Source organism: Protopterus annectens, chromosome 4.part1 (assembly GCF_019279795.1).
Source record: "Protopterus annectens isolate FY-2018-M chromosome 4.part1, PAN1.0, whole genome shotgun sequence".
Taxonomy (NCBI): Eukaryota; Metazoa; Chordata; order Ceratodontiformes; family Protopteridae; genus Protopterus; species Protopterus annectens.
In genome coordinates, this window is record NC_056734.1 from 818,982,662 (window position 1) to 819,010,653 (window position 27,992).

The 27,992-nt window shown below is 35.5% G+C and overlaps 1 protein-coding gene across 2 annotated transcripts in view; it reads right to left on the bottom strand.

The window, feature by feature from the left end:
* Positions 1-27,992, bottom strand: part of INPP5D (inositol polyphosphate-5-phosphatase D) — a 1,064,128-nt gene that overhangs the window by 389,548 nt on the left and 646,588 nt on the right. For both annotated transcript variants that reach the window (XM_044070586.1, XM_044070585.1), the window contains exon 15: positions 6,099-6,237. In XM_044070586.1, the coding sequence (XP_043926521.1) occupies positions 6,099-6,237 (139 nt within the window). The remainder of the gene's footprint in view (positions 1-6,098; positions 6,238-27,992) is intronic.

Sequence of the window (27,992 nt, forward strand, 5' to 3'; positions counted from 1 at the left end):
CCGCTAATGATTGGTAGTTGATTTTTACGTGCTGAGTTACCAGCCCTGACACACAACTTTCAATGAAGGTACGCCCATTCACGCATCTCTCCACGCAGATGATGCTCTAGCTGAGAATCGAACCGGACAGCGTCTTACTGTGAGGTGATGCTACCGCATCACCCCCACCGCAGATACTTTTTTAGAAAATTAATATGTAATATCAATGTATTACTTTCACTGAAAATAACTAGTAATAGTAACGTATTACTTTTATAATTAACCAGCACAACACTGCTTTCCAGGAATAGTTCCTTGAGCTTGTCCAGCTCTACTAAAAATTCAGTGTCATTTGACACCAACTGGGATGGCCTAAACATCTGCCTTTTTGCAAGACTTCTCTTTTGCCATCATGGGTGGTTATTTGAAAGGGGTGGATGGGTCTATATTAAAAGACCAAAGAGGTGTTTCAGTGAACACCTCTTGGTCGACATGTAATGAGCGAGCGTACTAAAGTGTGAATGCTCAAAACAGCGGTTTCTTCCCCTGGGAAAGAAACCGCTAGCGTGCACGCGCTTGCACACACACACACACACACACACACACACACACACACACACACACACACACACACACACACACACACACACACATACACACACACTTTAAAACATAACAACATGGGAGGCTTTGTCCCCCACACCTCCCAATGTGGGGGGCTGTGCCCCCCACACCCCCTAACTAAATATACCAACTCTGAGATAGCACTACAGTGAGGAAAGGGGTGAACACACAGAGATGGCCAAGCGATTTCTTTCTCAGGGAAATAAATCGCTGTTTTGAGCATTCACGCTTTAGTGCGTTTGCCATTGCTATCTATTCAAAGGCATTTTGAAATTTAAATTTCAATATTTTGGGGTAAGTTTATTATAACCCAACTCTAAATTTAAGAGTCCTGTTAATTTCATATTTATATGCTGAGTAGGTCAGAATTGCCTTCTATCTGTAGTACCTTTAGTGCAAGGAAAACAGATGTAATCAAATACATCTCTCACTCTAACAGTCCTTTAACAGATGGTATATGCCCGTAAATCTTCTTGGAACTTGTTCCATTTTATTAAACTAAATTTTAGTAGACATACATATCAAACTATTGTATTCCAAAAGTGATATATTTTATGATTTATATAATGCAGCCATACTCTTAGCATTGTATTATGATATACTGTTTAACATACAACATACAACCCCTCAGTCTAGCACTTTTAGTCCATATATTATTAAGATATTTATCAAAGAACAAATTATTTGTAATAGTAACCCCTATAGCAGTGTATTATATTACCTCTGACATAACTAAACCATCAAGTTGTCAGTGGACACTTAATAACATTTTTGCCAAAATACATAATCAGGAATTTATTACTATTAAAAGATAGACCTTTATTATTGTCACATATGGAAATGTCATTAAGCTAACTAATGACTGCATGTTAATGACTATAAGATACAACTAAAAAGTAAAAAAAAAAAAAAAACTTTTCAGTCAACTTGTCCATCCTGCATTTATTATTAGAAGGAATGCTTGATATAGCTATATAGAAGACAAAGGCGCCCAACACAGATCCCAGAGATACACCTCGGCTACACATTGTGTTCTTCCATCAGTCCAGTTCTGAATCCAACTTGCTACATAACGAGTGACTCGGAATGGCTTTGGATTTGACTCATGCTAGAGAAATCCAGCTATCATATTATAGCTACCTATAAATCACCATCAATGTCTCCCATGGATCACAGTTACCTAAACATGTTCAAGAGGTTAAATATCAAAGCAAATACTATCCTGTTAGATGACTTATATTACCCAGCAATTTACTGGCTCACATATACTAGGAATAATGGATACACCTAATGTTTTCTGGACTTGATGAATTCCAGTGTGTTACAGCAAACAGAAAAATGACCAAACAGAGCCTCTAACATGCTGGACATGGCCCTTACAAACATAGTTCCCCTTGTATGCCACCCAATAAATCCCTATCCCCAGTCAAATCTAATCACAGATCTCCAAAGCAAACCTCAGCTTGTTGAAGTCTTAGACAAAGAAGTCCTCAGCAGCTTTTTAGAAAAAGAACAAACACAGAGGGCTGCTATCTTCTCCTAAAATGTTTACAAACACTTAAATAGATGTACTGATAAGTCAATACGCTTCTGCCTAAAGTATAATGACAAATTCATAAATACATTCTGCTGGGGAAATTCTCATATCAATAAACTGAGTGTGATGAAAGAAAGAAAGAAACTAATGACTAGCTATAACAGATCCCTCCCCATCTCATTAGCATGCTGAAACAGATCAGCAAGGATTATGTGAGTACTATTAGGAAATGTAAGGGGGGGGTGAGTACAAACTTAGGATCACCACAGATAATGATGGAAACTGCAACTCTTTCTTCATTCTGATGAAAACTAATGCATTTATTTGGTTAGTTATTTTAGAGATTAATGTTTACCACTAAGTATTTACAAACTGTGTGACAGATAAAGAGGCAAAACTCAGCAGTTGTAAGTATCCATGCAGGATGCAGAGTAAAATTAAAATAACAATCCAGCATCAGAAATCCAAGCTATAATAAAAGAGAAAAACTCCACAGATGTGAAAAGTTCAGGAAATGAAAATGAGTGCATATTCCTCTAGCAGGCTAACAAGATAACAGAAGAAGATTTGCCCGAACTTTCCAACAGCTCCTTTAGAAAAGTCAGACTCAGATCATGTATGGCACAGAAAGTGACCGCCCAAATTTTCAAGATACAATGAGTCACAACTGGGGGACAGTGCAGATCCCACAAACCTGGTGTGATGTCACTAGTTATCCAAACATCTTCAATCAGTCTAGCAGCAGAGTTCCACATCCACTGTAGGTGAGAAGGTTACAATCCCACAGCCCCAAGGAACGTAGCATTACATAGCATTACAGTTATCCACATGTGACAACCATCAAAAGGATCGACCTAGATAATCATGTTTGATCCAGGCAATATTTCTACAATCCTTAAAAGTCAGCTTATCATTAACAATTAGATCTATCTCAAGAACCTGAGAAATATATCATAACTGATTATCACCAAAGTTGGCCAAAGGTAATGATAGTGGAATATTTGATGGACTAACAGTAACAAACACGAATACAGCCTTAGTCTGAATGAAGTTTTACTCAATTTGAGCATGTCTGATACAGAACAGACTCCAAGTAGTCTTCTAGAGTGAAAATGTCAGACAATGGATATGAACATAAAGAAAGGTAAAGTCGAGTGTCATCAGAGTAAGAATCATTGAAAATGTCTGTTGTTATAATGATCTGCCCTTAGAAGTAGCATAAATGGTGAACAATAAGGGAATCAAGACTGAGCCTTATAGTAAACCACAACTAAGAAATCATGCACAACTGTCATGCTAGTCTGCAACAACACAACATACTCAAACTCAAAAGATATAGCCAAATCCTCATAGATGTAGTGCAATTTTCACCCCACCTAGCTATTCCTCCACCATCTCAAAAATTATAGTGTCCCCTCAGATCAATATGGAACAATGTTTGGATTCCATGTGCAAAGTTAAGTATAATTTGTCCATGGGTTGCAGTCTTATCTGTGTCAAGTATGTATATGAGCATCTACTTAAACTGTTGAAATGCACCTCACTCTTTGGCGTTATACCTGAAGAATGCAGAGTGGACATTACGATATCCCTACACAACGGTGGCCTTTCCACAGATCCCAGCAACTACAGATGCATCAGTCTTACCAGTCTTAAATGTAAAGCCATGGAAAGAAAGGTAGCAGAACTCATTAGTTCGCACATAGGAAACCTAAATGACATATATCTAAATCAGCCTGGCTTTATGAAGTGTATATTGTGCCTCTTCAATCCGATATGTTTCTTTAAAAAAGATACTCTGGCCATGATATTTGACATTAGTACAATTCATTGTTCTGTTATGTGTTATTCACTGGATTGCTAACTGGTTCCCTAATAAATGCAAAGTACTAAAAGTTGCTGGTACCCTCTCCCCATGGAAAATTGTAACTGGTGGAGATTCACAAAGGTGAATGCTAGATGCACTTGTATGGAAAGAATGGGCTGAAGTCCATCTGGGGGGAAGTTCAGTGGTCAGCAAGCATGGGGGCAAAAAGCATAAACACAAAAAATGCAGTATTTTCACAAAGTAAGCATTTTATGTTAGAGAAGTACCTTGAGGTAGTATCTGTATCGGGGTAATTTCAGGTTTCTGCACATAACAGCCATTCTTGCAACAGAAAAATCAGGGTGTATATGTGGGTAACTCCAGATTTTTAAGTACTCCTGCATTATGGGTAGAGAAGTACCACAAGTCAACATTTGGTCAATGGTTAAGGCCAACTGTCTGGACATGACTGAAAAGCTACATGAAGAAGTAGCATGGGTGAAGGTCTGAGACAGAATTAAATGTTGTCTACACGCAGCTACAAGTCTACATATGGATGTACAGATGTATCATGAATCATAATAGATTTCAGCAGGTAAAAGCAGCCATGTGCTCTGAGCTAATATTCTGCCTGTATAAGCACACTGGAACAAGGCCTGTGTCAGTGGTTAGCTGCAGCTGTCTCTATATAGGTGGTTCACAGTCAGTATCAGTGGCTAACACAAGTGTTTGCACGTAGGTGGCAATCTTTGTATAACAGACACAGGGGTCAAGGCCTGATTCAGTGATGATCTGGCAGATGTATGAACTTAGGTAGCATTTTTTATAATGGTAAAATGGGTCCGGTCCTGTGTTAATGGTTAGTTGCAGCTGTATGAGCATTTTTATATAACAGTAACATGCATACCTCTCAGCTGCCCAGATTTTTGAAGAATGGCCAGATTTTTGGCTCATATTTTTGGGCTGTTCCCTATAACATTTGTGGTTTTCTGGCACATCACTGAGATGTTCTAAAGATTGAAGTCACTAAGTAATGACATACATTTCAGTTTCAGACTTTAAATCCTTCAGAAAATGTATGTTAAAACAAAACCTGTTACTCTAGCAACTTTCTAAGTTTATAAGTGCAATATTTAAAATATGTCCCTATTTTTGGGCCTTGTCCAGATTTCTTGCACTAAGAGGTTGAGAGGTATGGTAATATGGGTCCGGGCCTGTTTCAATGATTAGCTAAAGGTATGTGCACATAGGTGCCATTTTTGTGGAGCAGCACATGGGCTGGAGCCCGTGTCAGTGACGGGTCACAGTTTTTTGCACATATGTGGCACTCTACATAAGAAGCAGGCAGGATCTGTCAGCTGTTAGCTAGAGGTCTTTGCATATAGGTGGCATCCTACATATAGCAATGCAAGCAAGGATGTGTATCTGTGATTAGTACTGCTCTCTGCAGATGGCATTACATGTATAAAAGTATCAGAGCTGGTGTCAGAGATGGTATTACCCATGTAACAGTATCAGAGCTGGTGTCAGAGATGGCATTACACGTGTAACAGTATCAGAGCTGGTGTCAGAGATGGCATTACACGTGTAACAGTATCAGAGCTGGTGTCAGAGATGGCATTACACGTATAACAGTATGACAGCTGGTGTCAGTGTCGAACTACATATTTTATATATATAACTGGACTTTTGTATGTACTAGCACTATATGTCAGAGTCTCTTGCAGTGATTATCTAGAAATGCTGGCACATCACACGTGTTTAGGGTATAACAGATTCATAAGTCAGGAAGTATGTTTGTGGATACATCTCTGGCATTATGAAACTGCAGCTCTCTATATATTTGCATCTCTGCATTCTTGTCACAGAAGTACCACAAAGTCTGCATTAGTATGAGGATTGTTCTGCTTGTGATCTTGGCTCCATAATTATAAAAATAAATCAACAAATCTGAAGAGAACTGTCATCTTGCAGTGTATATTAATAAGCTGGAAAGTAATTCCTCTTAGAGTAATTCTCTGCTCTACTGATATTCTATCAAGGATGGTAGGGAATTTTAAAGACAACATGATTTGTATATACACATTGTGTGATCTGTAGATAGAGAGCCCAGCTTTGCCATGTCCTTTTCCTAACTAATTTAGTCCTTACCAAAGGTTGCATGTCCACACGATAGTTGAGATCACCAAGCCAGAAAAGATGAGTGAAGCGAAGAGTTATGTCAAATGGGTTCAGCTTCTTGTCTCCCAAATTTAAGAAACGTAGTATATTCATGTAGTTCTGGTTTCGTCTAGCATGGGACAGAAAAAAACAAAAAAAATCAGTTCATTTTTTTCTCACCAAAAGACATCATTTATATAATGTATTAAAAACTCTGTATATAGACATATATTTTGCTTATACCTTTATTCAAATCAATTGCATACAAGATACTATAGAAATGTAGTACAGCAGAGAGCAAACACAAGAACAAAAATTGTAACTTTTTCTGCTTCTCTGATGACATGCATGATCTTGCTTTATCAGTGTTTGCTAATTTATCTTTTATGGCGACAGTAATCTGTGTGCTTAGACACACAGCACATCTGAGAAAGCTCACTCTCTGATGTCAGTCTGCCATGTATATTCTCTCCGTTGCTATGCTTCGGCTGTATCTAGATTTTTACAGACCCAGGCTGATGCTGAAACCTTGTTTACTCAAGTGTGTGTTACTTTTTAAGCAACTGAAACACAATAAATACAAAAATGAAAGTAACAGTAAGTCCTCACTTGAAATATTTTCTTTGATGGCACATAAATATTTTTGAAGGTTACTAATGAAACTTCTGTATATGACACATCTAGAGAAAAAAAATAGGCTTTAATTTAAAAACACCAGTGTGCAAATTACAGCAACATAATCAGCCTGGGGTGTAAACAAGAAATGGAATGCTTCCTATCTATCTGTCTATCTATCTATCTATCTATCTATCTATCTATCTATCTATCTATCTATCTATCTATCTATCTATCTATCTATCTATCTATCTATGTCTATCTATCTATCTATCTATCTATCTATCTATCTATCTATCTATGTCTATCTATCTATCTATCTATCTATCTATCTATCTATCTATCTATCTATCTATCTATCTATCTATGTCTATCTATCTATCTATCTATCTATCTATCTATCTATCTATCTATCTATGTCTATCTATCTATCTATCTATCTATCTATCTATCTGTCTCTGTCTATCTATCTATCTATCTATCTATCTATCTATCTATCTATCTATCTATCTATCTATCTATCTATCTATCTATCTATCTATCTATCATCTATCTATCTATGTCTATCTATCTATCTATCTATCTATCTATCTATCTATCTATCTATGTCTATCTATCTATCTATCTATCTATCTATCTATCTATCTATCTATCTATCTGTCTATCTATCTATCTATCTATCTATCTATCTATCTATCTATCTATCTATCTATCTATCTATCTATCTATCTATATATCTATCTATCTATCTATCTATCTATCTATCTATCTATCTATCTGTCTGTCTGTCTCTGTCTGTCTATCTATCTATCTATCTATCTATCTATCTATCTATCTATCTATCTATCTGTCTATCTTTCTCTTGACTGAGTTAATTCCACTAGGAGAAAGGCCTGTTTTAAGATGAGAACTGATATTCATATTGACCAGGGGAAATTTGACCAGGACACTTAGGATATCCCCTTACCATTTCTTCATAAGTATCACAGGATCTTTTACATTCACCTGGGCTACCACTAGCTCAGAGACACTGCTGGAATATTAAATGAGTGACAACAAGATTTCAGCCTTTCATTGCAGTCCTCTCTCCACTTTTTTGCTGCTAACCAGTCGATAATTTAGGTGATTAAGGCTTGATGCTATAGTAGCAATGCATCTGCCTGGCATGCTAATCACCTGTGTTCAGGAACTAACTCAGGTCACTCAGATGAATTGCCAGAATTAATTGATTAATTAATTGCTGTGATTCTGTGATCCTGCTTTTCACACACTGCAGGGGTAGGGAGGCTGAATGGTGGTACTTAATGAGGAGCCAGAAGTGATAGTTACCTGATAAAAGTGGGACAAACATACAGAGAAATGGCATGAACAATGGGGTGGAAAACTGAACAGATTACTATGTTCACCCCAATACGAATTTCAAGGTGGGGGATTTAAAAAGGGATAGTACAATTAGCCCTTTTTCCTCTGCTCTTAAGTTGACAGTTATACTTTAAAATTATTTCCCCCTTGAGATGATGAGCCATCCGTCTATCAAAAATGAAAGTTCATGCTTTTCAATATAGAAACAGAACAACTGATGGCTACTTGTGAGTGAAATAACTAGGAAAAAATGGTCAGTGGAGCAAACCCAAACAACTAAAAAAAAGGGCGCTATACCTAATGTAGTTCCCTTTTCCTTCTTTAATCTGTTAGACCATTCTGGTAATGTTCGCATCTTTGATAGATGAGATATCAAGATATATATATATATATATATATATATATATATATATATATATATATATATATATATATATATATATATATATATTATGAGACTCATTAGTGTGAGGCCTAGAATAGTGAGACTAAATGACCGAAAATGTGGACTTCCATATACTAAGTCCATCTCTCAGAATATTCTTTTTTCTCTGAGGTATGGCAATTTCAGAGTTGGTATTTATAGGTTTGGAGGGGTGTATAAGACTTGTCCCACTGTAGAAAACAATTAAAGGAGAATAGAGATGTTCAACATTTACTGTCCTCCTGTATTTGGTTGTTTTTTTTTTTTTCTTTTTTTTTTAAATTCAGGGCTCACATTTATGAGTCTCAGAATTATAATGCGAAATCAATCATATGTCACAGGAGATATTTTTACTTCTATATTCCTATCAGCAATGTTTAGATTTGCTATTTATTTTCTCACAGTCTCTTCACATCATCCAGTTCCATGCCAAAGATTATAATTATGTGTAGATTCTCTCCACTTAATGCTGATCAGAACTGATCATATCATTCTGTATTCTATCTGGGCTTGAACTCAAGGTTTGTATCAACTCGAGAGACATTTTTCTTTTACTGAGCTGTAGTAACCTCTTTCATGATTCTTAGCTACCAGAAGGCATGCAGCAGTCCACATGGAGGTATAAAAGATATTTTCTAGGTGATTTTTACTCCCTTGTCTGCCAAGCATCATACCTCCAACCAATTATACTCTACCCATTTGTTTCCCTCTACTAGACAATCACCCATTGTAGTACAGGAGCGAGAGCTATTTGAAGGGGTCATCATTTTAGGCAGCCATGAGCTTTGCTTGTGTCCTTCCATAATCCCAGAAATGAGGCTATTTGTATGGCCTAGCCTCATTTCTAGCTGGTGGTGAGCCTTCCATGTCACTATAGGGGCCTTCAATACCATTCTCCTGGGAGTACACACTCACACACACTGGCTAATGAAGGCTACCAACAGGCAGGCAGTGACTTGTTGAGCTAAAAGCCTGCTTCGAAGATGCACATTATGGTACCAGCCTCTCTTTGACAGATTGCGGCTGTATGCATCTTGCTGTGCCATGCCCACAGATTCTCACAGATCATGTTTGTTGAACAGAATGTTTGTGAAAGTTAAGAATGGTGCTTCAGTTTCATGACATGGGAGAAAGCTATAATAAGGAGGGTTATAAGATGCTGTGATCCTTCAGGTGCTTTAGGAGTTTATTACTATTTTTTTCTTAACTTGCTTCTTTGAATTTGTTTATCAAAAAGGGATAACTGGACACAGTCCAATTTCAGTGGAGATCTGGAGGAAAAAAAAAAACTGTAAAAACAAATTACAGGTAAATGCATGCACTGCATACCAATCCATAATCAAAAGTAATGTTTAAAGCATTGCAGTACATGTAGGAATACAATGTTATACTACAGAGTTAATGAGTACTACAGCTAGGCAAGTGACTATATGTGACATTTTCAAAAAAAATGAAAAGATCAGAATGTACAACAGGGGCCTATACAAATTCATAAAAATAAGCACAATGGAAAGAAAGGCGATACTGAGTTAATGAACAAGGTAAGGCAGTCAAATAAATGGTATGAAAACATGTTTTAGAAGACAAAGAGTGGAGACTAGAAAGACAAAAAATAATGTGAGAAAGAAAGGTACAGGACTAATCTTTACAATATTTGCATCCACCTTGAATGAATAAGGAAGTAAAGATGGGAGCTGCCAGATGATTTGGTAGTGAGGCAGCAGAGATGCAAAAATTGGGAAATGAAGGCCTGAAGAGTTATGACACCAAAGAAAGATTGTTGGATGATAGATGGGGGAAGAGTAGGGTAGTAAAGAATAATACAGAGAAAGCAAAGGGTACAAGGGATTGGGATATTCCATGGGGAAGTAGAAATAGGTTTACACAGAAGATGTTGCATGCCAAGGTGGGTGGGAAACATAAGGTGACAAACTATATCTTATCAACAAGTATGAATAGATTTATCCAACAGTTTTGACAATAGTGACAGACTGAAACTAACTGAAAGCTGTTGTAGTCAATGAAGTAAGCACCTTTGTGAAGTGTGACTATAATACTCGATTTCCACAGTTTTGGAACATAACCTGTTCTGGTGAGTCCACTGGCTAAAATCCTGTATGATAGTGCATCAGTAATTTACCTCAAAGTAGTGTGGAGAGAGGCCATCAGAAAACAGGGATGAAGATTTTATCTTTTTTATGAGTTTCTAGATTAGGTCATGAGCAAAGAAAGATTCAGAGCTGTTGAGATATTAGTAGGGTTACCAATATTTGAAGTCACAGTTTTGGATGAAGGGAACTATAGTGGAGTCTTGACAGATAGGAATCACTTCTAGCACAATGACACTGGAACATAACTTTGGCTGAAATGTTTTTACAAGTTTTAAGAGACCAACTATGCTGTACAATAACTGTGTGAGGGATATCTTTGGAAGCTGCAGCTACTCTGTGACTGCCATTGTTGTCCAACTATTTTGGAATTGTTCATTTAGGGTTTTTCATACCTATATTTTATTGCAGTTTGTTTTACTATAACGTTTAAAGTCAAAGTCAAAGTAAACTTTGTCATTTAGGACTACACAAGTGCAGCCTAAATGAAATTCCGAGCCTCAACTCACCAGAGAGTACATAAGAACCAAGGATAACAAGAACAACAGTACAGATTTCAATTTACAAAAGATATTCAATGCAAGACCCACAGATGGATAAAGAACTCAATAAAAACAGTGAAAAGACACAAGCCCCCCCAGACAGTCATAAAAAGAATACTGTACATAGCAGCATGACAGAGTAGGATTGCACGTTAAGATGGTCTTCCTTTGTTCATCTGCATCAGACAGCAGGCAATTGCACATGAATAAGAAAATATATTGCTACGTCAAAGAATAAAAAAAGATATCGCACACTTTTCAGCTGAGCTATGTATTGTGAGTGATTACTGACTAAACAATCAGTAGCTGGTATCAGCGTTTATAAATCTTAACACTGTTGGGTAGAAGCTGTTTAAGTATCTGGTGGCGGATACTCCAAGTTACCGTTTTCATGGAGTTTTAAAAGGTCTTGGTTAGGACCAGTTAGCTAAGATTTGTTTTCCATCTTCTGACTGCAAAGGGATTAAATCTAGCCAATTAGTAGGAGGAGCTGAGAAGCAGCATTTTTATGTAAGGTAAGCAGAAGAGGACAAGATTAAATCTTTGGTAGCTGTCACTGGTCTGTTAATCCTGTTGTTGTGTCACTGTTTTGAATTTTTCCCACCAACCAAGTCCTGTTGTTATTTTTAAACACAGTGACCATTGACTAATTTCACTTTGAAGGCTCTTTCCAGTCTCATCTCATCTGCTCATAGTAGTGAACAGAACAAGACCGAGCTAGGCAGGCCCTCCCTTTGGGCTGTTAAAGCTTGATTTATCTTCTCCTTCTACCCAACCACTTAGTGCACACTGCAACATCTAGGGTATTAGCCCCATTTTCCATCTTATGTTTAAAAATATGTAAAATCTGGGGCAGACCTGCTGATCACTGGGGAGCCTACAAACTGCTTTTCTAGAATTAGTGAAGGCATAGTGCTTCTGTTTTGCTGTTTTTCTCTTGGTGACAGAAGGAGCAGAGGGACATTATTTCCAATCCTTCCTGGAGATCACTGATCACTAAAATCATGAAAACCATTGCTTAGGAGCCATCCTGGGATTAATGTTACTGTTTTACATCTGGTGAGAAAAGGAACCAGAGGGCCAAAGATTCCTGACTGTCTCAGATTTGGCAGTGTGCATGGGATTTCCCCTAGTTAGTCTGATTGCTGTTTGGTGGACCATCGTACAGCTTGGATCTCTCTTGTGCTAAGCTGCTATATGTGCTATCTAGTGCATCTACCAGGAGATGGCTACAACAATAGACCCTTGTAGGAGCTATGAGACAGCTAATTACAAAAGTGTTTGTGACCCACTTCCCAGGAATCACATTGGAATCACTGCTACTGTTGTGCTTCTGGTAAGAGAAGGAACAAAGGGACATTGATTTCTAGCTGTGGTGAGACCAGCATTAGTAAAAGCCGGGTAGTAGACAAATAATGAGGCAGCACTAGTCATCATTCTTGGCAAAGCTAATTTTGTCTTTTCACTAAGTGCTGCTAGATTAGTGAAAGATTAGCTAGATTAGCTGCCACCTAGATTAACAGATCACAAAGTGCTACATATCCCTCTCTGTGTCATCAGAAAATCACGCAGCATTCCTAAATATTATTGATGAACTCCCCATAAGTAGGAACACTACTATCCTAGTTGATTTTAACTACCCAATGATTAAATGGGGGACATACACCACCAATGTACAGTATGCACAAAAACTCTTACATTTTGCAAACAAGAATTCTGTGGACCTGATTTTTAATGAACCTATTAGAGAACCGATATATACTTTACCTGATCCACTCACTGGTGAAGCCAAACTACAAACTAGTAACCTTCTCTACCAAAACCTTCAAACCAGCAAAAACAAATATCACAGAATTCAGGAACTTTAACTGTACAAACTTTTCTACAATTTTATTATGAAGTTTCTAAATTTTAATATAATAGTATTACTCATAATGTTGACATTGGAAATAATTTTGCAGAATGGCTCTACTTGCAGTGAGACAAATTTATTAAATTAAACACTCTTCCAGCTAAATTCAAGCAAATAGGGATGTTTAAAAGCAAACCAGCATGGCGGTCCTCAAATATTAATAAACCATGTAACAAAAAGAAGAAACAGCTAAAACTGTATAACAGAACAAATGACCACAATATTAATGAGAACATCAAGCAACTACATAAGAAGCTAAAAACAGACATAAGAAAAATAAAAGCTTCCTACAAATTCAGGCTAGCCACAGAAGCCAAAGAAAAACACAAACTCTTCTTTAGTTATGTCAGAAAAATAATAACATCCATTATTACTGTGTGCTTATTCATAATGATACTAACTACTCTGATCCAATGGATACTGGCAAATAACTGTTGTCCCAACATCATCCTAGAGACGTCTCTTTCAGACCTACTTAAGTCTCATGGAATCAAACCACTGATCATCATGAAAGCGCATGTACTGAAGGTACCCTCCAAAACAAAGAATAACTCATTCATGGGGCCTGCCAACATACATGTTGCCTAATTAAAAGCTCTAAGTAAGCATTGGCAGACTGACTCCTAAACTCTTTAGCTGGAGCCTACTGACTTTGCTCCATGGGAGGGGTGCAGAACTGTAGTGATGCCCTTTCTCAAGGGTTGCTTGATCTGAGACTCCAGGAATTATAAACCCACCAGCTCAGTGAATCTTATATACAAAGCAATAGAAAGTTTCATTACTGACCTAATTAACTATTTTGTCAAGGGTAGATCCTGTCTAATGAATCTTATGAAATTCTTCAAGAGTATTACTCAGGCTTTAGACTGTAGACAAGCTGTCCACAGCATGTACCATTACCTCACCAATGCATTCAATACCATACCACATATAAATATAATAAACAAGTTGAAAGAACTAGAAACTGACCCATATGTGCTTAGATGGATAGCCAACTGACAAAGGGAGATGACTCACACAGTAAGAGTGGGGATAGAACCCTCTGACAGCATGAAGGTGACCAATGAAGCTCCACAGGGATCTCTGCTGGGGCTTCTGCTGTTAATTATCTATGTCTTGTACCTCCAATCCAATTATCAAATGAGGATCTTTGGTTATTATTGCAATCTAGGAGTCATCATCAAATCACAGTGTGACAGACAGGCAATCCAAGAACAGTTTGCACTTATAAAATAATTGATGTAGTAAAAATGGGGTACATGGAATTGGGCTAGAGTCCAACTTACTTTGTTCCTTATTGGAGTTAGTCTTAGAAAATAGTGTGTTTGTATATGGACAAGATTACTTTTGGCAAGTCTCGGGAGTAGCCATGGGCACTCCATGTGCCAATAGTTATTTGAACTTGGTACTTGCCTATTGGGAACAATCAGAAGTTTTGAATTAAATCAATCCATGGTTACTCCATCTGTTATATTACGATCATTTTGTAGATGACATCTTTATCCTATGGGAAGGAGATGAGGACCAACTAACTTTATTCACCAGCTAACTAACTTCCTGGAATTCAAGGTGAATTACTCAAGGGAGTATATAGATTTCTTGGATGTTAAAATCGTTTTGCAAGAAGGACCAAGACTGAAAACTAGTCTTTACAGAAAAAGTACATGGCAAAACTATTATTTGTATTGAAACAGCATGCACCCTGGCCAAAATTTTCACAACATCATGGATAACCAAGCAATACACATTTCCAGACTATGCACTGAAGAAACAGACTTCAGTAGGGAATACCAGATGCTGCAGGATAACCTCACTGAAAAAGGTTATAAAGAAAAGCATATTGCCATGAAAACAGATATTAGGGAACTGAGAGCATGGAGAGGGCAACCCTATTTCGGGAAAGAGAAATATAAGGGATGGCTGTGTTGGATAGGAATCAAGCAAATAAGATGACCCATGTTAACTGCTCACTAACATATAGTACTGATAACAGAGAAATATGTTAGGTAGTTAAGAAATTCTGGCCTATTTTGTTGGAAGATGATAAAATAAGGAATATTGTTGGTAAATATCCTAAGTTTACCTTCAAGAATAAGAAAAATATTAAAAGATTACTTTGTAATAAAGATGGATTTGAACGCAAACCTTTGTCCCACAGGCAAGGAACCTTAAAGTGCAATTGATGCAAGGCTTGTGCATCCATAGATAATAGCAACACTTTTATACATCCTGTCACCAACAAAAGTTACACTTTCAAAGTTTTTGCCAATTGCAACAGTAAACATGTGGATTATCTTGCCTCCTGTAAGTCATGTAATGTTTGGGAAAACTGACCAACGTCTAAAAGACAGAGTCTTCCGTCATCTCAGAGATATCAAAAACAGGGACCTGAAAAATGTGTTAGCACTGCATGTTTCATCTAATCCCTTGCACAGCTTTAAGTTCAAAGCTATAGAAAAAGTTGCTGAAACTGCTAGACTAGGTGATATTAACAATCAAACTGAAATCCGAGAGAATAGCTGGATTACCAATATGAGAGCTGATTGCTATCCAGGGTTGAACAATTTAGTTCCTCTTAAACCTATCTTGAAAGGAAGATGGTTCTCTATTTGTCCCAGCAAGAATGATTAATCACTGTACAGCAAGTATCTAGACAATATGTATGCGGTGATTGAATTAAAAGCAGGAAACAAAGTCTCAGATTGTCATAAATAGGATCTGATGAAGTGGTCAGCCTACTTAGGTATGGATGATACAGCTATAGCTGAAAACTATGAGAGATATATTAATGTTTTCCTCTATCTGGGAAAGGAAGACGATTCCTCACTTGTCTTAGCAAGGAGGATTAATCACTGTTCAATGATAATGCAGATTAAAATGCAACTGGTATTTAAGTACTTAAACCACCAAAGGCAGCAATCTGATTAAGAGGTCAGGACGCTGGATTTGTGAATGGGACAGCCACCACTGAGAAATCTATTGGCTAATCAACATGGATTTTGGAACATGCAAGTAATGGCATCAGTTGCTAATATTAACCGCAGACCCTCAACTTGATATTTGCAACGTTGTTAATTTATGCACAGACTGATACCTATGAAGGCAAGCTACCTATGAAAGCATGCGCAAAGCATTTGATTAACAATAGGATCTATGATCATAGGTTTTGGCTCTATTAGATTAAACAAGCTGTATTTGTGCCTAATGTATAGCATTTGATTTGAATAATCAAGCTACACTTTAAGTGTTGTGTAGGAATCTGAACAAAAAGGTTTAATAACAGAATGTGATGATCGCATCTTTTGGTATCAAATAAGCTGGATTTGTGTTTAAAATATAGCAGTGGATTTGTATAATAAAGTTACGCCTTTAGTGTCGCATAGGAATCCTACGCAGACATTGATTTTAAATTTAGTTTAAACTCCAGATCGTGATTATGGTTGATGCAACAGAATTCTATTTAACTGGATACTAGAAAATCATGGCAGTAGCCCGTTTCTTCTTATCTGAACAAAGAGCGGGCATTAATCATTACCAGCTTTGATTATCTTGTCCTGAGAAGGGGCTGACAAACGTACTAAAGACTGGAGATGTTATCATTGGAGGGTGAGCACTGAACAGTAGCACCCTATTGGAGCACAAATCTGAGTCTCAACAAGTTTATACCAAGAGGCGTTGATCTCCCTCCCACCCACAATTACCTCCATACCATCATGCACCCACTTCAAAACTTTACTAAAAGCGCACCTAAAAACATGCTGGCTATGCCCTTGCAACTCCCACTCTAATATCACCCACCCCATCTAACCACTACCTTTCTTTCTACTCCACTAACTACCTTGATTATAGCAAGCTCAGATGCTCATAAGCCTAGTACTTATTATACAGCAGGAACTTCTTATTGTAACATTTGTTAATGTCTGTTATGTACTTCACAGATAAAGATTCTAGTTGTCTACTGATGTACTATGTTCTTCATATGTAAATATGTTGTAAGTAATTGCTATGTAAATTCTTAATCGCTATGTAATCCAATGTAACTACTGTCTGTTTATTTTAACTGTGGAGCTTTTCTCCCTGGGCCTCCGCTGAAAATGGACCTACGTCCAGTCGGACACTCCCAGTCAATAAATATAAATAAATAAATAAATAAAATAAATAAATACCTAATGAAAAGATTGGTGGATCCCCTTTTGGTTTATACGAGGGTGTGTACTGAATAGTAACATCCGATTGGAGGAAATATAATTTTTACTGAAAGAGAGAGCAGAAGGAAATTTACAATCTGAAGAAGGCATTTTTAGCCAAAAGCGCTTATCAGAATTATTTTAACAGCTCTCTACCTTTTACAAAACTATCTTTTACTGAGCCTACCAAGTAATTGTTTTATTCGTTTATATTAAAGCTTGTTTTAGCAGCCTGATCACTAGACCATGGTGGTATCCCAGGATTTCACTTATTTTTCACATTTTTCTATTTTGTTACCTTTAGCAGTTTAAAGTGTTTTTTTTTTACCCATAGTGCCTTTTTTTAGGCAGAATTCCCCTGTTGGATATTCCTAAATAACAAACTAAAACAAACTCAAGACAACATCAGGTGACACTACTCAGTGATAGGAGTCTAATTACAAGATGCCAGAACTTGAGGCCTTCTTGCAATTCAAACACAGTCATGTGTTTGTAGTTAGTGAGACAAGGTTTAATTGCAATGACAGCACTCCCTTTCTATCTAGGTATAGTGCCTATTATTAGGTGACTATATATATTTTTTAGGACTTATGTGGTTCAATATTTCTGTTATATAGATGATCTCATATTTCTTTGCAAAGGGGGTAGGGAATATGTAGATTCATTTATTCAGGACATACAGACTAATAATTTTGATCTGAAATTTGATGGCATCCAATTAGGTAGTGAAATACATTTTTTTGGATGTAACTTTAAAAGGCAAAGTAGGTGAGTCTGTAATAACCTCTATATATAGGACATTTGACAATGTTAATTCCTTTTTGTATGATAATAGTTGCCATCCAACACATCTAATGTCCATGATACCATTTAATGAATTTCTACGTATTGTAAAATTATGTAATGAGGAATACAATTTGTATGATGAAATATGTAGAACGACAGAAATGTTTATAGGTAGGGGATATGAGATCAATAAAGTTATGGAAGCAGGATGTAAGGCAATATGTAAATATTATAGTGAAATACCTTTGGTACACTATACTAATAACAGAAAGAAAAAATACAACAAGCAAAGGAACAATGTCAGGGAGGTTTATTTTGTCACCCTGTATAATGTCCTGACTCAAACAATTGTTGATGTGGTTAAGCAATACTGGCCATTATTATTGAAGGACAAAAATGTAGTTAATATAGTTTCAGATAAAGTACAAATATCATATAAGAGAGGTAGGAATTTATTGCATATGCTGGTACATAATACACCCAATACAATTATGTATGATGAGTTGACTATTAATTCAGGTACATATGCATGTAAAAAATGTTATATTTGTAAACATGTAGTTAAAAAGTTTGATGTTGTAAATGGATTGTATTTTTCACCCAGTGGAATATATGACTGTAATACCGAAAAGGTTATATATTTATTGAAATGTAATTGTGGGTTATACTATGTGAGCGAGACTGCTAGATCTTTTAAAAGAGAATCCAAGAGAATGTCAGGGATATAATCAATGCTAAAATGGATAGCCCCTTAGGGACACATTTTAAAAATTTTCATGCATCCAATGCTGATGGTTTGAAAGCCACTATCTTGGAACATGTACATTTATCTTTAGGAGAATGTTGTGATATTAAATACAAATTATTATACAAAGAAACACTCGTCATTCTGAAATATAATACTTTGGAACCAAATGGGCTGAATAAAGAGTGTAATTGGAGGTTAATTATTAGATAATTGTTTAAGTGGGTAATGGAATGTATTATTTAAGGATGCGGTTTTTGTATGTGTGTCCGAGTGTCCATGACCTAGTGTGGTTTCATTTTATTATTTTATTTAGATTGTGTTGTTTATAGTTTTTGGTTGGCTCTACATGGCCACGGACCCGACTAACAACATTCCTTGGGTGTTTCGAGAAGATAATATGGATAATAGTCAACGTTCTATGGATCAATATGTTGTTCAAAATAATGAACGGACTCATAAATCTGGCAACACAGCAGAGAACTTCTGGAAGAAATTCCAAAGAGACAGGAGTAAAAGAATTGAAGATCTTTTTGCCTCTGTGGGTGATGCAGGTACTGTTCAACTGTCTGCAGAGTTGCAAGAGTTAAATGATAAACTTGAAAAACTGCTGTTTAAAGAGGCTAGCACACATTTTAATTTTCTATGTTTAAAATGCTATTTGGAGTTGGACATAGCCCCACGAGGCTTGAGAGCATTTAAAAGTCTAACAGACAGGAACCAAAGTAAGACAAACTAGCGAAAAACAAAAAGACAGCTTGGAAACACCAAAACAAATTCTCTCTCAGTTTAATTCTCTCTCAGTTTAATTAAATTAATTAAACTGAGAGAGAATTAAACAGAGATAATTTGTTTTGGTGTTTCCAAGCTGTCTTTTAGCATTTAAAAGTCTGACTACTCCATTTGACTGTAATGATGAGCAAGATATTGCTTTCAAAACCAGGTGGATTACAGCTACATATAACTGTGTGATGGAATGGGTACAGATTTTGGTAGAACGTGATGTACTTAAACAGAAAAAGATTAAGGAGGAAGTGCTTGCCGTGAATACGGAGCTGGGGAAAGATGTGAATGCAACTTGACAAAATTAACTGTTATCTGATATCAACAATTAACTGCATGAATTTGAGTCTGAATTGATTGACAAGAAGAAATATAAAATCAATAGGGACATAAAAGACTATAAGTTACAAAGAGCATTTCTTTGGAAGCGCTCTCATAAGACAAAAGCAAGTACAGGAAGAGACGGTGTTAAGTTTTCTTCCCCTCCAGTTTCGTTTGTTACTTCAGAGGATAGAGAAACAACAACTGGGGTAGAAAATGAAAGCAATGAAGGATTTCCAGCATTGCCGCCAGCACAGCAGCCATTGGAACATGCACAACGTTTTCGGAGTGAAGCTACGGACGATAGACAATGGACTGGTAAGAAATGAAATAAAAGCGACTGGGGATATCAGCAAAACAGAAATAATGATAGACAATTTCAGAACTTTTATAAAAACAAAAAAACAAGATGGTACTAGTGCTGTTGATAACTTGGTATTGAATATTTCTTCTTTCCCGATTAGTGAGAATGCTCTATCTGTTCTTAATTTGGGTTTGAAGTTCATTCCCACATCACTGCCATGTTTGCATGTATTAAAATGTGAGTTATTTAGATTAGGTAGGAAATTGCATTTAATTGATTTTTTGAACATACTAATGACACTATTAATAATGAATCGGGTAACAGTTCTGATGATTCATTTTATTCTTGTATGTCTGATGAGGAATGTTTAAATAATGTATATTTATTGTTAAATACTGAAGATGTTCCTTCTTTTAGCAATTTTATACCTGCATATTGCAATCAAAATATTGTGAGTTTTATGTCAGTATTAAATTTTCAGGTGGAAACGTTGTTTCACGAGTTTTCAAAAGAAAGACAAAATAAAATATGATTTAAGCAAAGAACAGTGGGTGACTCTTAAACAGTTATGCATGGATCATAGGTTGGTAATTAAAATGTTTGATAAAGGTAATAAAATTGTTATATTAAATCACGAACAGTATGTTAAGATGTGTTACACACACCTGAATAATATGGAAGTATATGAGGGATGTGATATGAAAGATTATGAGGATGCAATGAATATTTACTTGCAGTTATTATATAAGGGTGTACGCTTGGGTTATTTTAAAAAAGATGATGTTGAAAAAAAGTTTAAAGTAGAAAACACCTGTCTAGTTTTGTTTTATTGTCTCCCCAAGATCCACAAAGGAGTTGAAAATTTATGTGGCAGGCCTAGAGTGGCTGCTGAGAAGTATTTTTTGAAAAATGTGGGTGTCTTTTTACACCAGTATTTGAAACCATGGGTGGTACAAATACTATCTTATATTCAAGACAGCCAAGATTTTTTAGAAAAAATTAAAGCTACTATTTGGGAATAAGATATGTACTGGCTAAGTCTTGATATTGTTAGCATCAAACACAACATTGGAATAGAATCTGCACTCTATTTTCTAGGTGACACTCCTATGTCCTATTATATAATAGAATTATTGTCTTTCTCCTTAAAAATATATTTTTAAGTTTAACAGAAATATTTTTCACCAACTAACAGGTACAGCAATGAGGGCTTCATTTGCCCCCATGTACGCTAATTTGGTTATGGCCAAATTTGAAGGTGACTATATATATATATATATATATATATATATATATATATATATATATATACACATAAACATGATTTTTTTAGGACTTATGTGGTTCAATATTTCTGTTATATAGATGATCTCATATTTCTTTGCAAATGGGGTAGGGAATATGTAGACTCATTTATTCAAGACATACAGACTAATAATTTTGATCTGAAGTTTCATGGCATCCAGTTAGCTAGTGAAATACATTTTTTGGATGTAACTTTAAAAGGCAAAGTAGGTGAGTCTGTAATAACCTCTATATATAGGAAATTTGGCAATGTTAATTGCTTTTTGTATGATAATAGTTGCCATCCAACATATCTAATGTCCATGATACCATTTAATGAATTTCTACATATTGTAAAATTATGTAATGAGGAATACAATTTGTATGAAGAAATATATAGAATGGCAGAAATGTCTATAGGTAGGGGATATGAGATCAATAAAGTTATGGAAGCAGGATGTAAGGCAATATGTAAATATTATAGTGAAATACCTTTGGTACACATTACTAACAACAGAAAGAAAAAATACAACAAGCAAAGGAACAATGTCAGGGAGGTTTATTTTGTCACCCTGTATAATGTGATGACTCAAACAATTGTTGATGTGGTTAAGCAATACTGGCCATTATTATTTAAGGACAAAAATTTAGTTAATATAGTTTCAGATAAAGTACAAATATTATATAAGAGAGGTAGGAATTTATTGGATATGCTGGTACATAAAGATTATATTCCACCTAATACAATTATGTATGATGAGTTGGCTATTAATGCAGGTACAGATGCATGTAAAAAATGTAGTATTTGTAAACATGAAGTTAAAAAGTTTGATGTGGTAAATGGATTGTATTTTTCATCCAATGGAATATATGATTGTAATACCGAAAAGGTACAAGTCTAGAAATAAGGAGGAGACTATTTTGCCATTATCTCTAGCTTTACTGACAGTATCTATATAGGTTAGAAGTGCAGTGTTAGTACAATGGGGAGGAAAGAAGCCATGTTGTGTTGGGGATAGGAGTTCTTCCTTTGGGAAATAGTGTAGCAATTGATTTTGAATACATTTTCAAGTATTTTGTAAATATATTGATACAATTATCGGTATATTGCTATTTTTTTCATGTTTTGCTTGAGTGCATGGAAAGTAGCATTATGGTCTTCATTTTTTCTATGCTGTTAGAAGTACATTGCTTATGGTGCATTTAACACTTCCATTGTGGTGTTACAAAACTGTGACTACATACTGACTACAGATAAAGACAATGTAAACTGGATTTCTTGCAACACTGTAGGTCAACAATCAGAAGTAGATTCAGCAAATGTAGGTATACTTCCCAAACTAATCACTGAAAGTGTTTTTAAAAAATTAACAGAACTTCTCAGAGGTTAGGCAGTATTGGATGGTATCAAATCTGATTAAAGCATACAATGCTAATATCATGCAAAGGGACTTAGTGGTGATTCTAGAACCAAATAAGGTTAACCAGATGAAATGTTCTGACATCAGTGACCCTCAGTACAGCAAAGGGGCTTTTTTTTCTTTTTGTTCAGATGTTAATAGTTTATACATGAAAGGCAGATAACTACACAACAATCTGAGATTGACAAACTGCCAGTGAGGGTTTCTGTATTTAATTTAATGGGAATTACTCTTTTAAGATGGAAATATGTTAAAGCCTTCACATGATTGATAATGAGTTGAAAAAAATGGTAAAACAAAGCAGAGATCTACAGGACTATTAAAATAGCAAATGAGTAGTTTGTTTCACCCAGGACAACTCACCATGCATAAATAACAAACAATCAAAAGAGGAAATAGATAAACAGGAGTAACTAGAGGTTGATTTTAAGGGTCACAGAATCCTCTGATAGCTATAGTAGTGATGTAATCTCATTTGTAACAGATACAGAAAAAGAAAATGGACACACTTTTTCACTAAACAAATGTACTAATACAGCTACAAAACTGATTTGCCAGACAATAGAGAAGTGGCAAGAAACACAAAAACAATCAAAAAATGCTCAGCTTAAACAACTAGCTCATGACTGTGCAGAAGTAATAGATACTAGCGACACTAATCAATTAGTACAGAATATTTCTGATTATGATTTTAAAAGGTTCAGGTTTTACTCCATATTTTATAATTGGTGAGTCTTATTTGGTAGCCAGCCTTAAATCTTGTTGTTATATGATTAATATTAAACTATTTTTTTTAAAAAAAACAAGCATTAATTCCATTTAACATGATACAAAGAAGGACTTTAAGTTAAAGGCCATCATCTTTTTATGCCACCTTCCAATACAAGAGTTGCAGCCTTTGAGAAGGCAGTAGTATGTGACCTACAATTTCATTGTGACTCTCTTTAAATTTCAACACGATAATTTGTCAATAACTGAATGTAAATGTTTCAAATCATTACAAAACAATAAATTTGTTATTGCATCAGCAGATAAAGGTAGCAGTGAATGGAGAACTCTAGATTACAAAATTCAGGCAATTGCTAAATTAGAGGTAGCCAGTCTTACTGTAAAATTGTTTTATCCTACAAATTATTTACAAACAACACTGAAGATGTTTTTGAAATTAGTACCAAAAGAAGGAATAATTGATCTTTGAGTGCACCCCTAAATCCCAGTAATTTTGTATTCTTTCTAAAATATATAAAATGGATAGAAGCTTCCAAGAAGATCACATACTTTCGTTATATATTGTCTTCATGAAAACAGTTATTCACTGGACTTGTAAATATCCATGTGTATAGTTTAAAACGTTTATAATATGTGGGGGGCTATGCTCCCCACCCCCTTTACTATATATACTAACTCCTGGATCGCACTACAGTGGAGAAAAGGCCATATATAACTTTCAATGAAATTAGTTTCAGTCAGATGAGTTTTCAGTGAAGTGAGCTTTCAGTGAAGTGTCCCACTGGTTTGACTTTCAGTGAAATGGGCTTTCCATGAAATGAAATGAAGTAGACCTACATATATATATATATATATATATATATATATATATATATATATATATATATATAAAAATATGTTTTCATGTTAAAATAATGTTTCTTCAAGTTAAGTAGTGCTGCAGTGGGTGTGTCCTTTGCACCTATATATGCGGGACCTGTTTACGGGGTACTTTGAGGAAGTAATTATTTATGAAGCAAGTCACAGTCTTTTCCTGTATTCCAAGAAAATGAGGCCCTGGATTCCTGATGACTGCTAGCTAATACAGACTTTAGATATAACTGATTTAATGGAATTTGTACAAATCAATGATAACAGATGGGATAGACAGGTCAGTCTAAATTTTATGATAAGGGTAATTTCTTTTTTAGATGTGTTTATATCAATAATGATAGAGAATTTCCACAAAAAAATTTTATTGCTGACACCCCTACATCCCATTATTTCTAATATTCTTAAGTCTTACAATTTTTGAGAGTAAAAATAATTTGTTTAGACAAGACTGATTACCAGACCTGTACTCGTGAGCTAACAATGAGATTTATGGTTAGAGGCTATAGTCAAGGATGTATACAAAAGATAGGGATTTTGTGGATGAAACCAACAGGGAGGAACTATGGCAATACAAAACACAAAAGAAACAAAAAGCTTCATATGTATTTGTTACAACAAATGCAGAAAATATATACAGATTTATAGATGTAATACATAGCCATTGGGGTATTCTGTTATCCAATAGTGACCTACTAGAACTATTGCCTTCTAAGATGCAGATTTTCTTTTAGGATTGGGTAAAACTATTCACCAATATATAAGAAGTAGAGAAATTCTGATCCAATATGGTTTAACTGGAACAAATCATATCAGATCCTGTCCATATGGTATCGGTGCATTTTGCTCAAAAATAAAAACATTTACGACTGCTAATGTTTTTAAGCTTTTCAGAATTCAGGAAATTATTACTTGTTCAAGTGAACTGGTCATCTATCTTATTAACTGTGTATGATCTACCTTTTATGTGGAGAAAGCTTACAGGGTATTCAAACATTGCAGGTCAGAGCATTTTAGTGATATTAGATATAAAAGAGAGACAATAATTTTTAAAACAAAGTTAAACATTCCGGAGCAGTTTTTTTTTTCTTTTGTGGCTACTGATAAATGCAGAGGGCTGGACAAGGAAGCCTGCCAGGAATTCTTATCTGAAAAATATACTTGGGACCCAAATGGTTTGGGGTGTGTGGCTAGGCTTGTCAGGTCTTTAGAAATCATTAGATTAGAAGCAACCTACAAACCTACGAACTTGTAAGACCAACAGCATAGCATTAGTTGAGGATAATATTTTTTCAGGGTTTAATGAACATTTGCAATAATGAATATTCTTTAATCTGAATTGGTGTTTGAAATTATATATTGTTGAACCTTAGTTATGTTTTACAAACAGTTTCATACTGGGTTAGACACGATTTCTAAGATCCAAATACATCTATATGATGCAAGGATTATACTTTATTTTATATATATTTTTCTAACATTTTCTAATGTTGGCTGCTTTAAATTGTAGTAAAGAAGGTTGGGGTCCTACAAAACTGGTCTATATTGCTTATATTGCCTTGTCTCTGTTATTTGGATATATGATTTATGAATTGCCTTGTCTGTTATTTGGATGCATGGTTTATGAATCAATATTTTTTTTTCAAATACAGCCTTTTGTTCTTGGAAGCAATATATAGCTTTTATGTAGTACTGGCATAGCTCTCAGCTGTCCAGATTTTCACAGAATGTCCACATTTCTGCCTCATATTTTTAGTGTGTTTCTGAGGTCTGAAGTCAGAAAATAATTAAAGGAATCTGAGTTTTAGACTTCATATCCTTTATAAAATTCATGTTAATGCAAAACTTGGTATTCTAGCAACATTTTAAGTTTGTAAGAGCAATATTTAGAATTGTCCATATTTTTAGGCCTTTGTTCCCCACTTATTAATGGCTTTGTCCAGATTTCTTGCTCTTAGAGGTTGAGAGATAATGGTACTGGTATTTTTTTATTTTTTTTATTTTTTTTTATTTAATTTATTTAATTTAGCATTTTGTTGACTGGGAAAGTCCGACTAGGTTCCACAGAGCCTGTTTTCAGCGGAGGCCCAGGGAGAAATGCTCTAGATTGTTCCTGCGGTTGGTGCACCTTATAAAAAGAGTTTGGCAGACATAGCATTGTTTGACAGTGATTCCTCTCTCTCTGAGGTGTGGCAACCTTGGCATGAGAATAATAAAGCAAGGTGGTACGGGGAAATGAAGCTTCCATAAGGAGGGGGATGGAGAAGTGACGCCTCTATATGGAGGGGGATGGGGAAGTGAAACCTCCATATGGAGGGGGATGGGGAAGTGAAGCCTCCATATGGAGGGGGATGGGGAAGTGAAGCCTCCATATGAAAGAGAGGACATTTTTCACTTCAAAAATAATTTGTTTGTTTGTTTATGATATCAAAACTTCTTGTGAAGTGACAGGCTCAAGTGCTCACATTAGGAACACGTGTACCTGAGCTGTTATATTTATGAGTTCTTGTGACTGCGGTAGTGTGCTGCAAGCTTCGATGCATCAAGCAGATGTAGTGAACCCTTGGAACTGTAGTTACTAATTTATGATGTAATTCTGTGTCGTAATGCTTCAGAGCATGAATATGTATGCAACATGGTGGTGTGTGAAGAGGAGACATGATACTTTTAACATGTAAAAATAAGGAATGCAGTAAAGATCTCTGGAAGAAATTAAAATACAGGCATGCAATGCTTTAATATGGCTCTTTCCTGAAACAGTAATACACTGAAGCTGTAGAAGCCCTTTGTTCAAGTTTTTCTTTAGAATAAATCACTGGGAGGTTGACTTGTTTTACAAATATAAAGTTTAAAAAAATGTTCATAGTTCATAATTTTGATAATCAAGCTACTAGCCTTCAACAAGCTTGATTGACTTAACCTTATGCTACTCTGTTTATATATATATATATATATATATATATATATATATATATATATATATATATATATATGGTTTACCATCATAATATTGAATGACAAATGGTTGAAACTGAATTGGTTGAACACACTATATTGAATGCTCAAAATGTTGAAATTAAATCAGTCTAAACTCACAATGTTGAAATTATCGAATTTGCTAATTTCTGCACTGTAGTGCGATCTCGGAGTTGATATATTTAAGTAGGGGGGGTGCAGGGGGGCATAACCCTCCTGCAAAATAGTAGAGTTGATCTCATTCCTTTTTCAATGTAATGATTGTAGACATTTTGACAATTCAATGTTTTGCGTTGGGATCTAATTTTTCAACCAAATGATAATTAGACATTTTGTCATTCAATATTATGATGGTAAACCTATATATATATATATATATATATATATATATATATATATATATATATATACATATACACACACACACACACACACACACACACACACACACACACACACACACACACACACACACAAATACAGATAAATGATAGACTGAAGTCAGTTTTGAAAGAG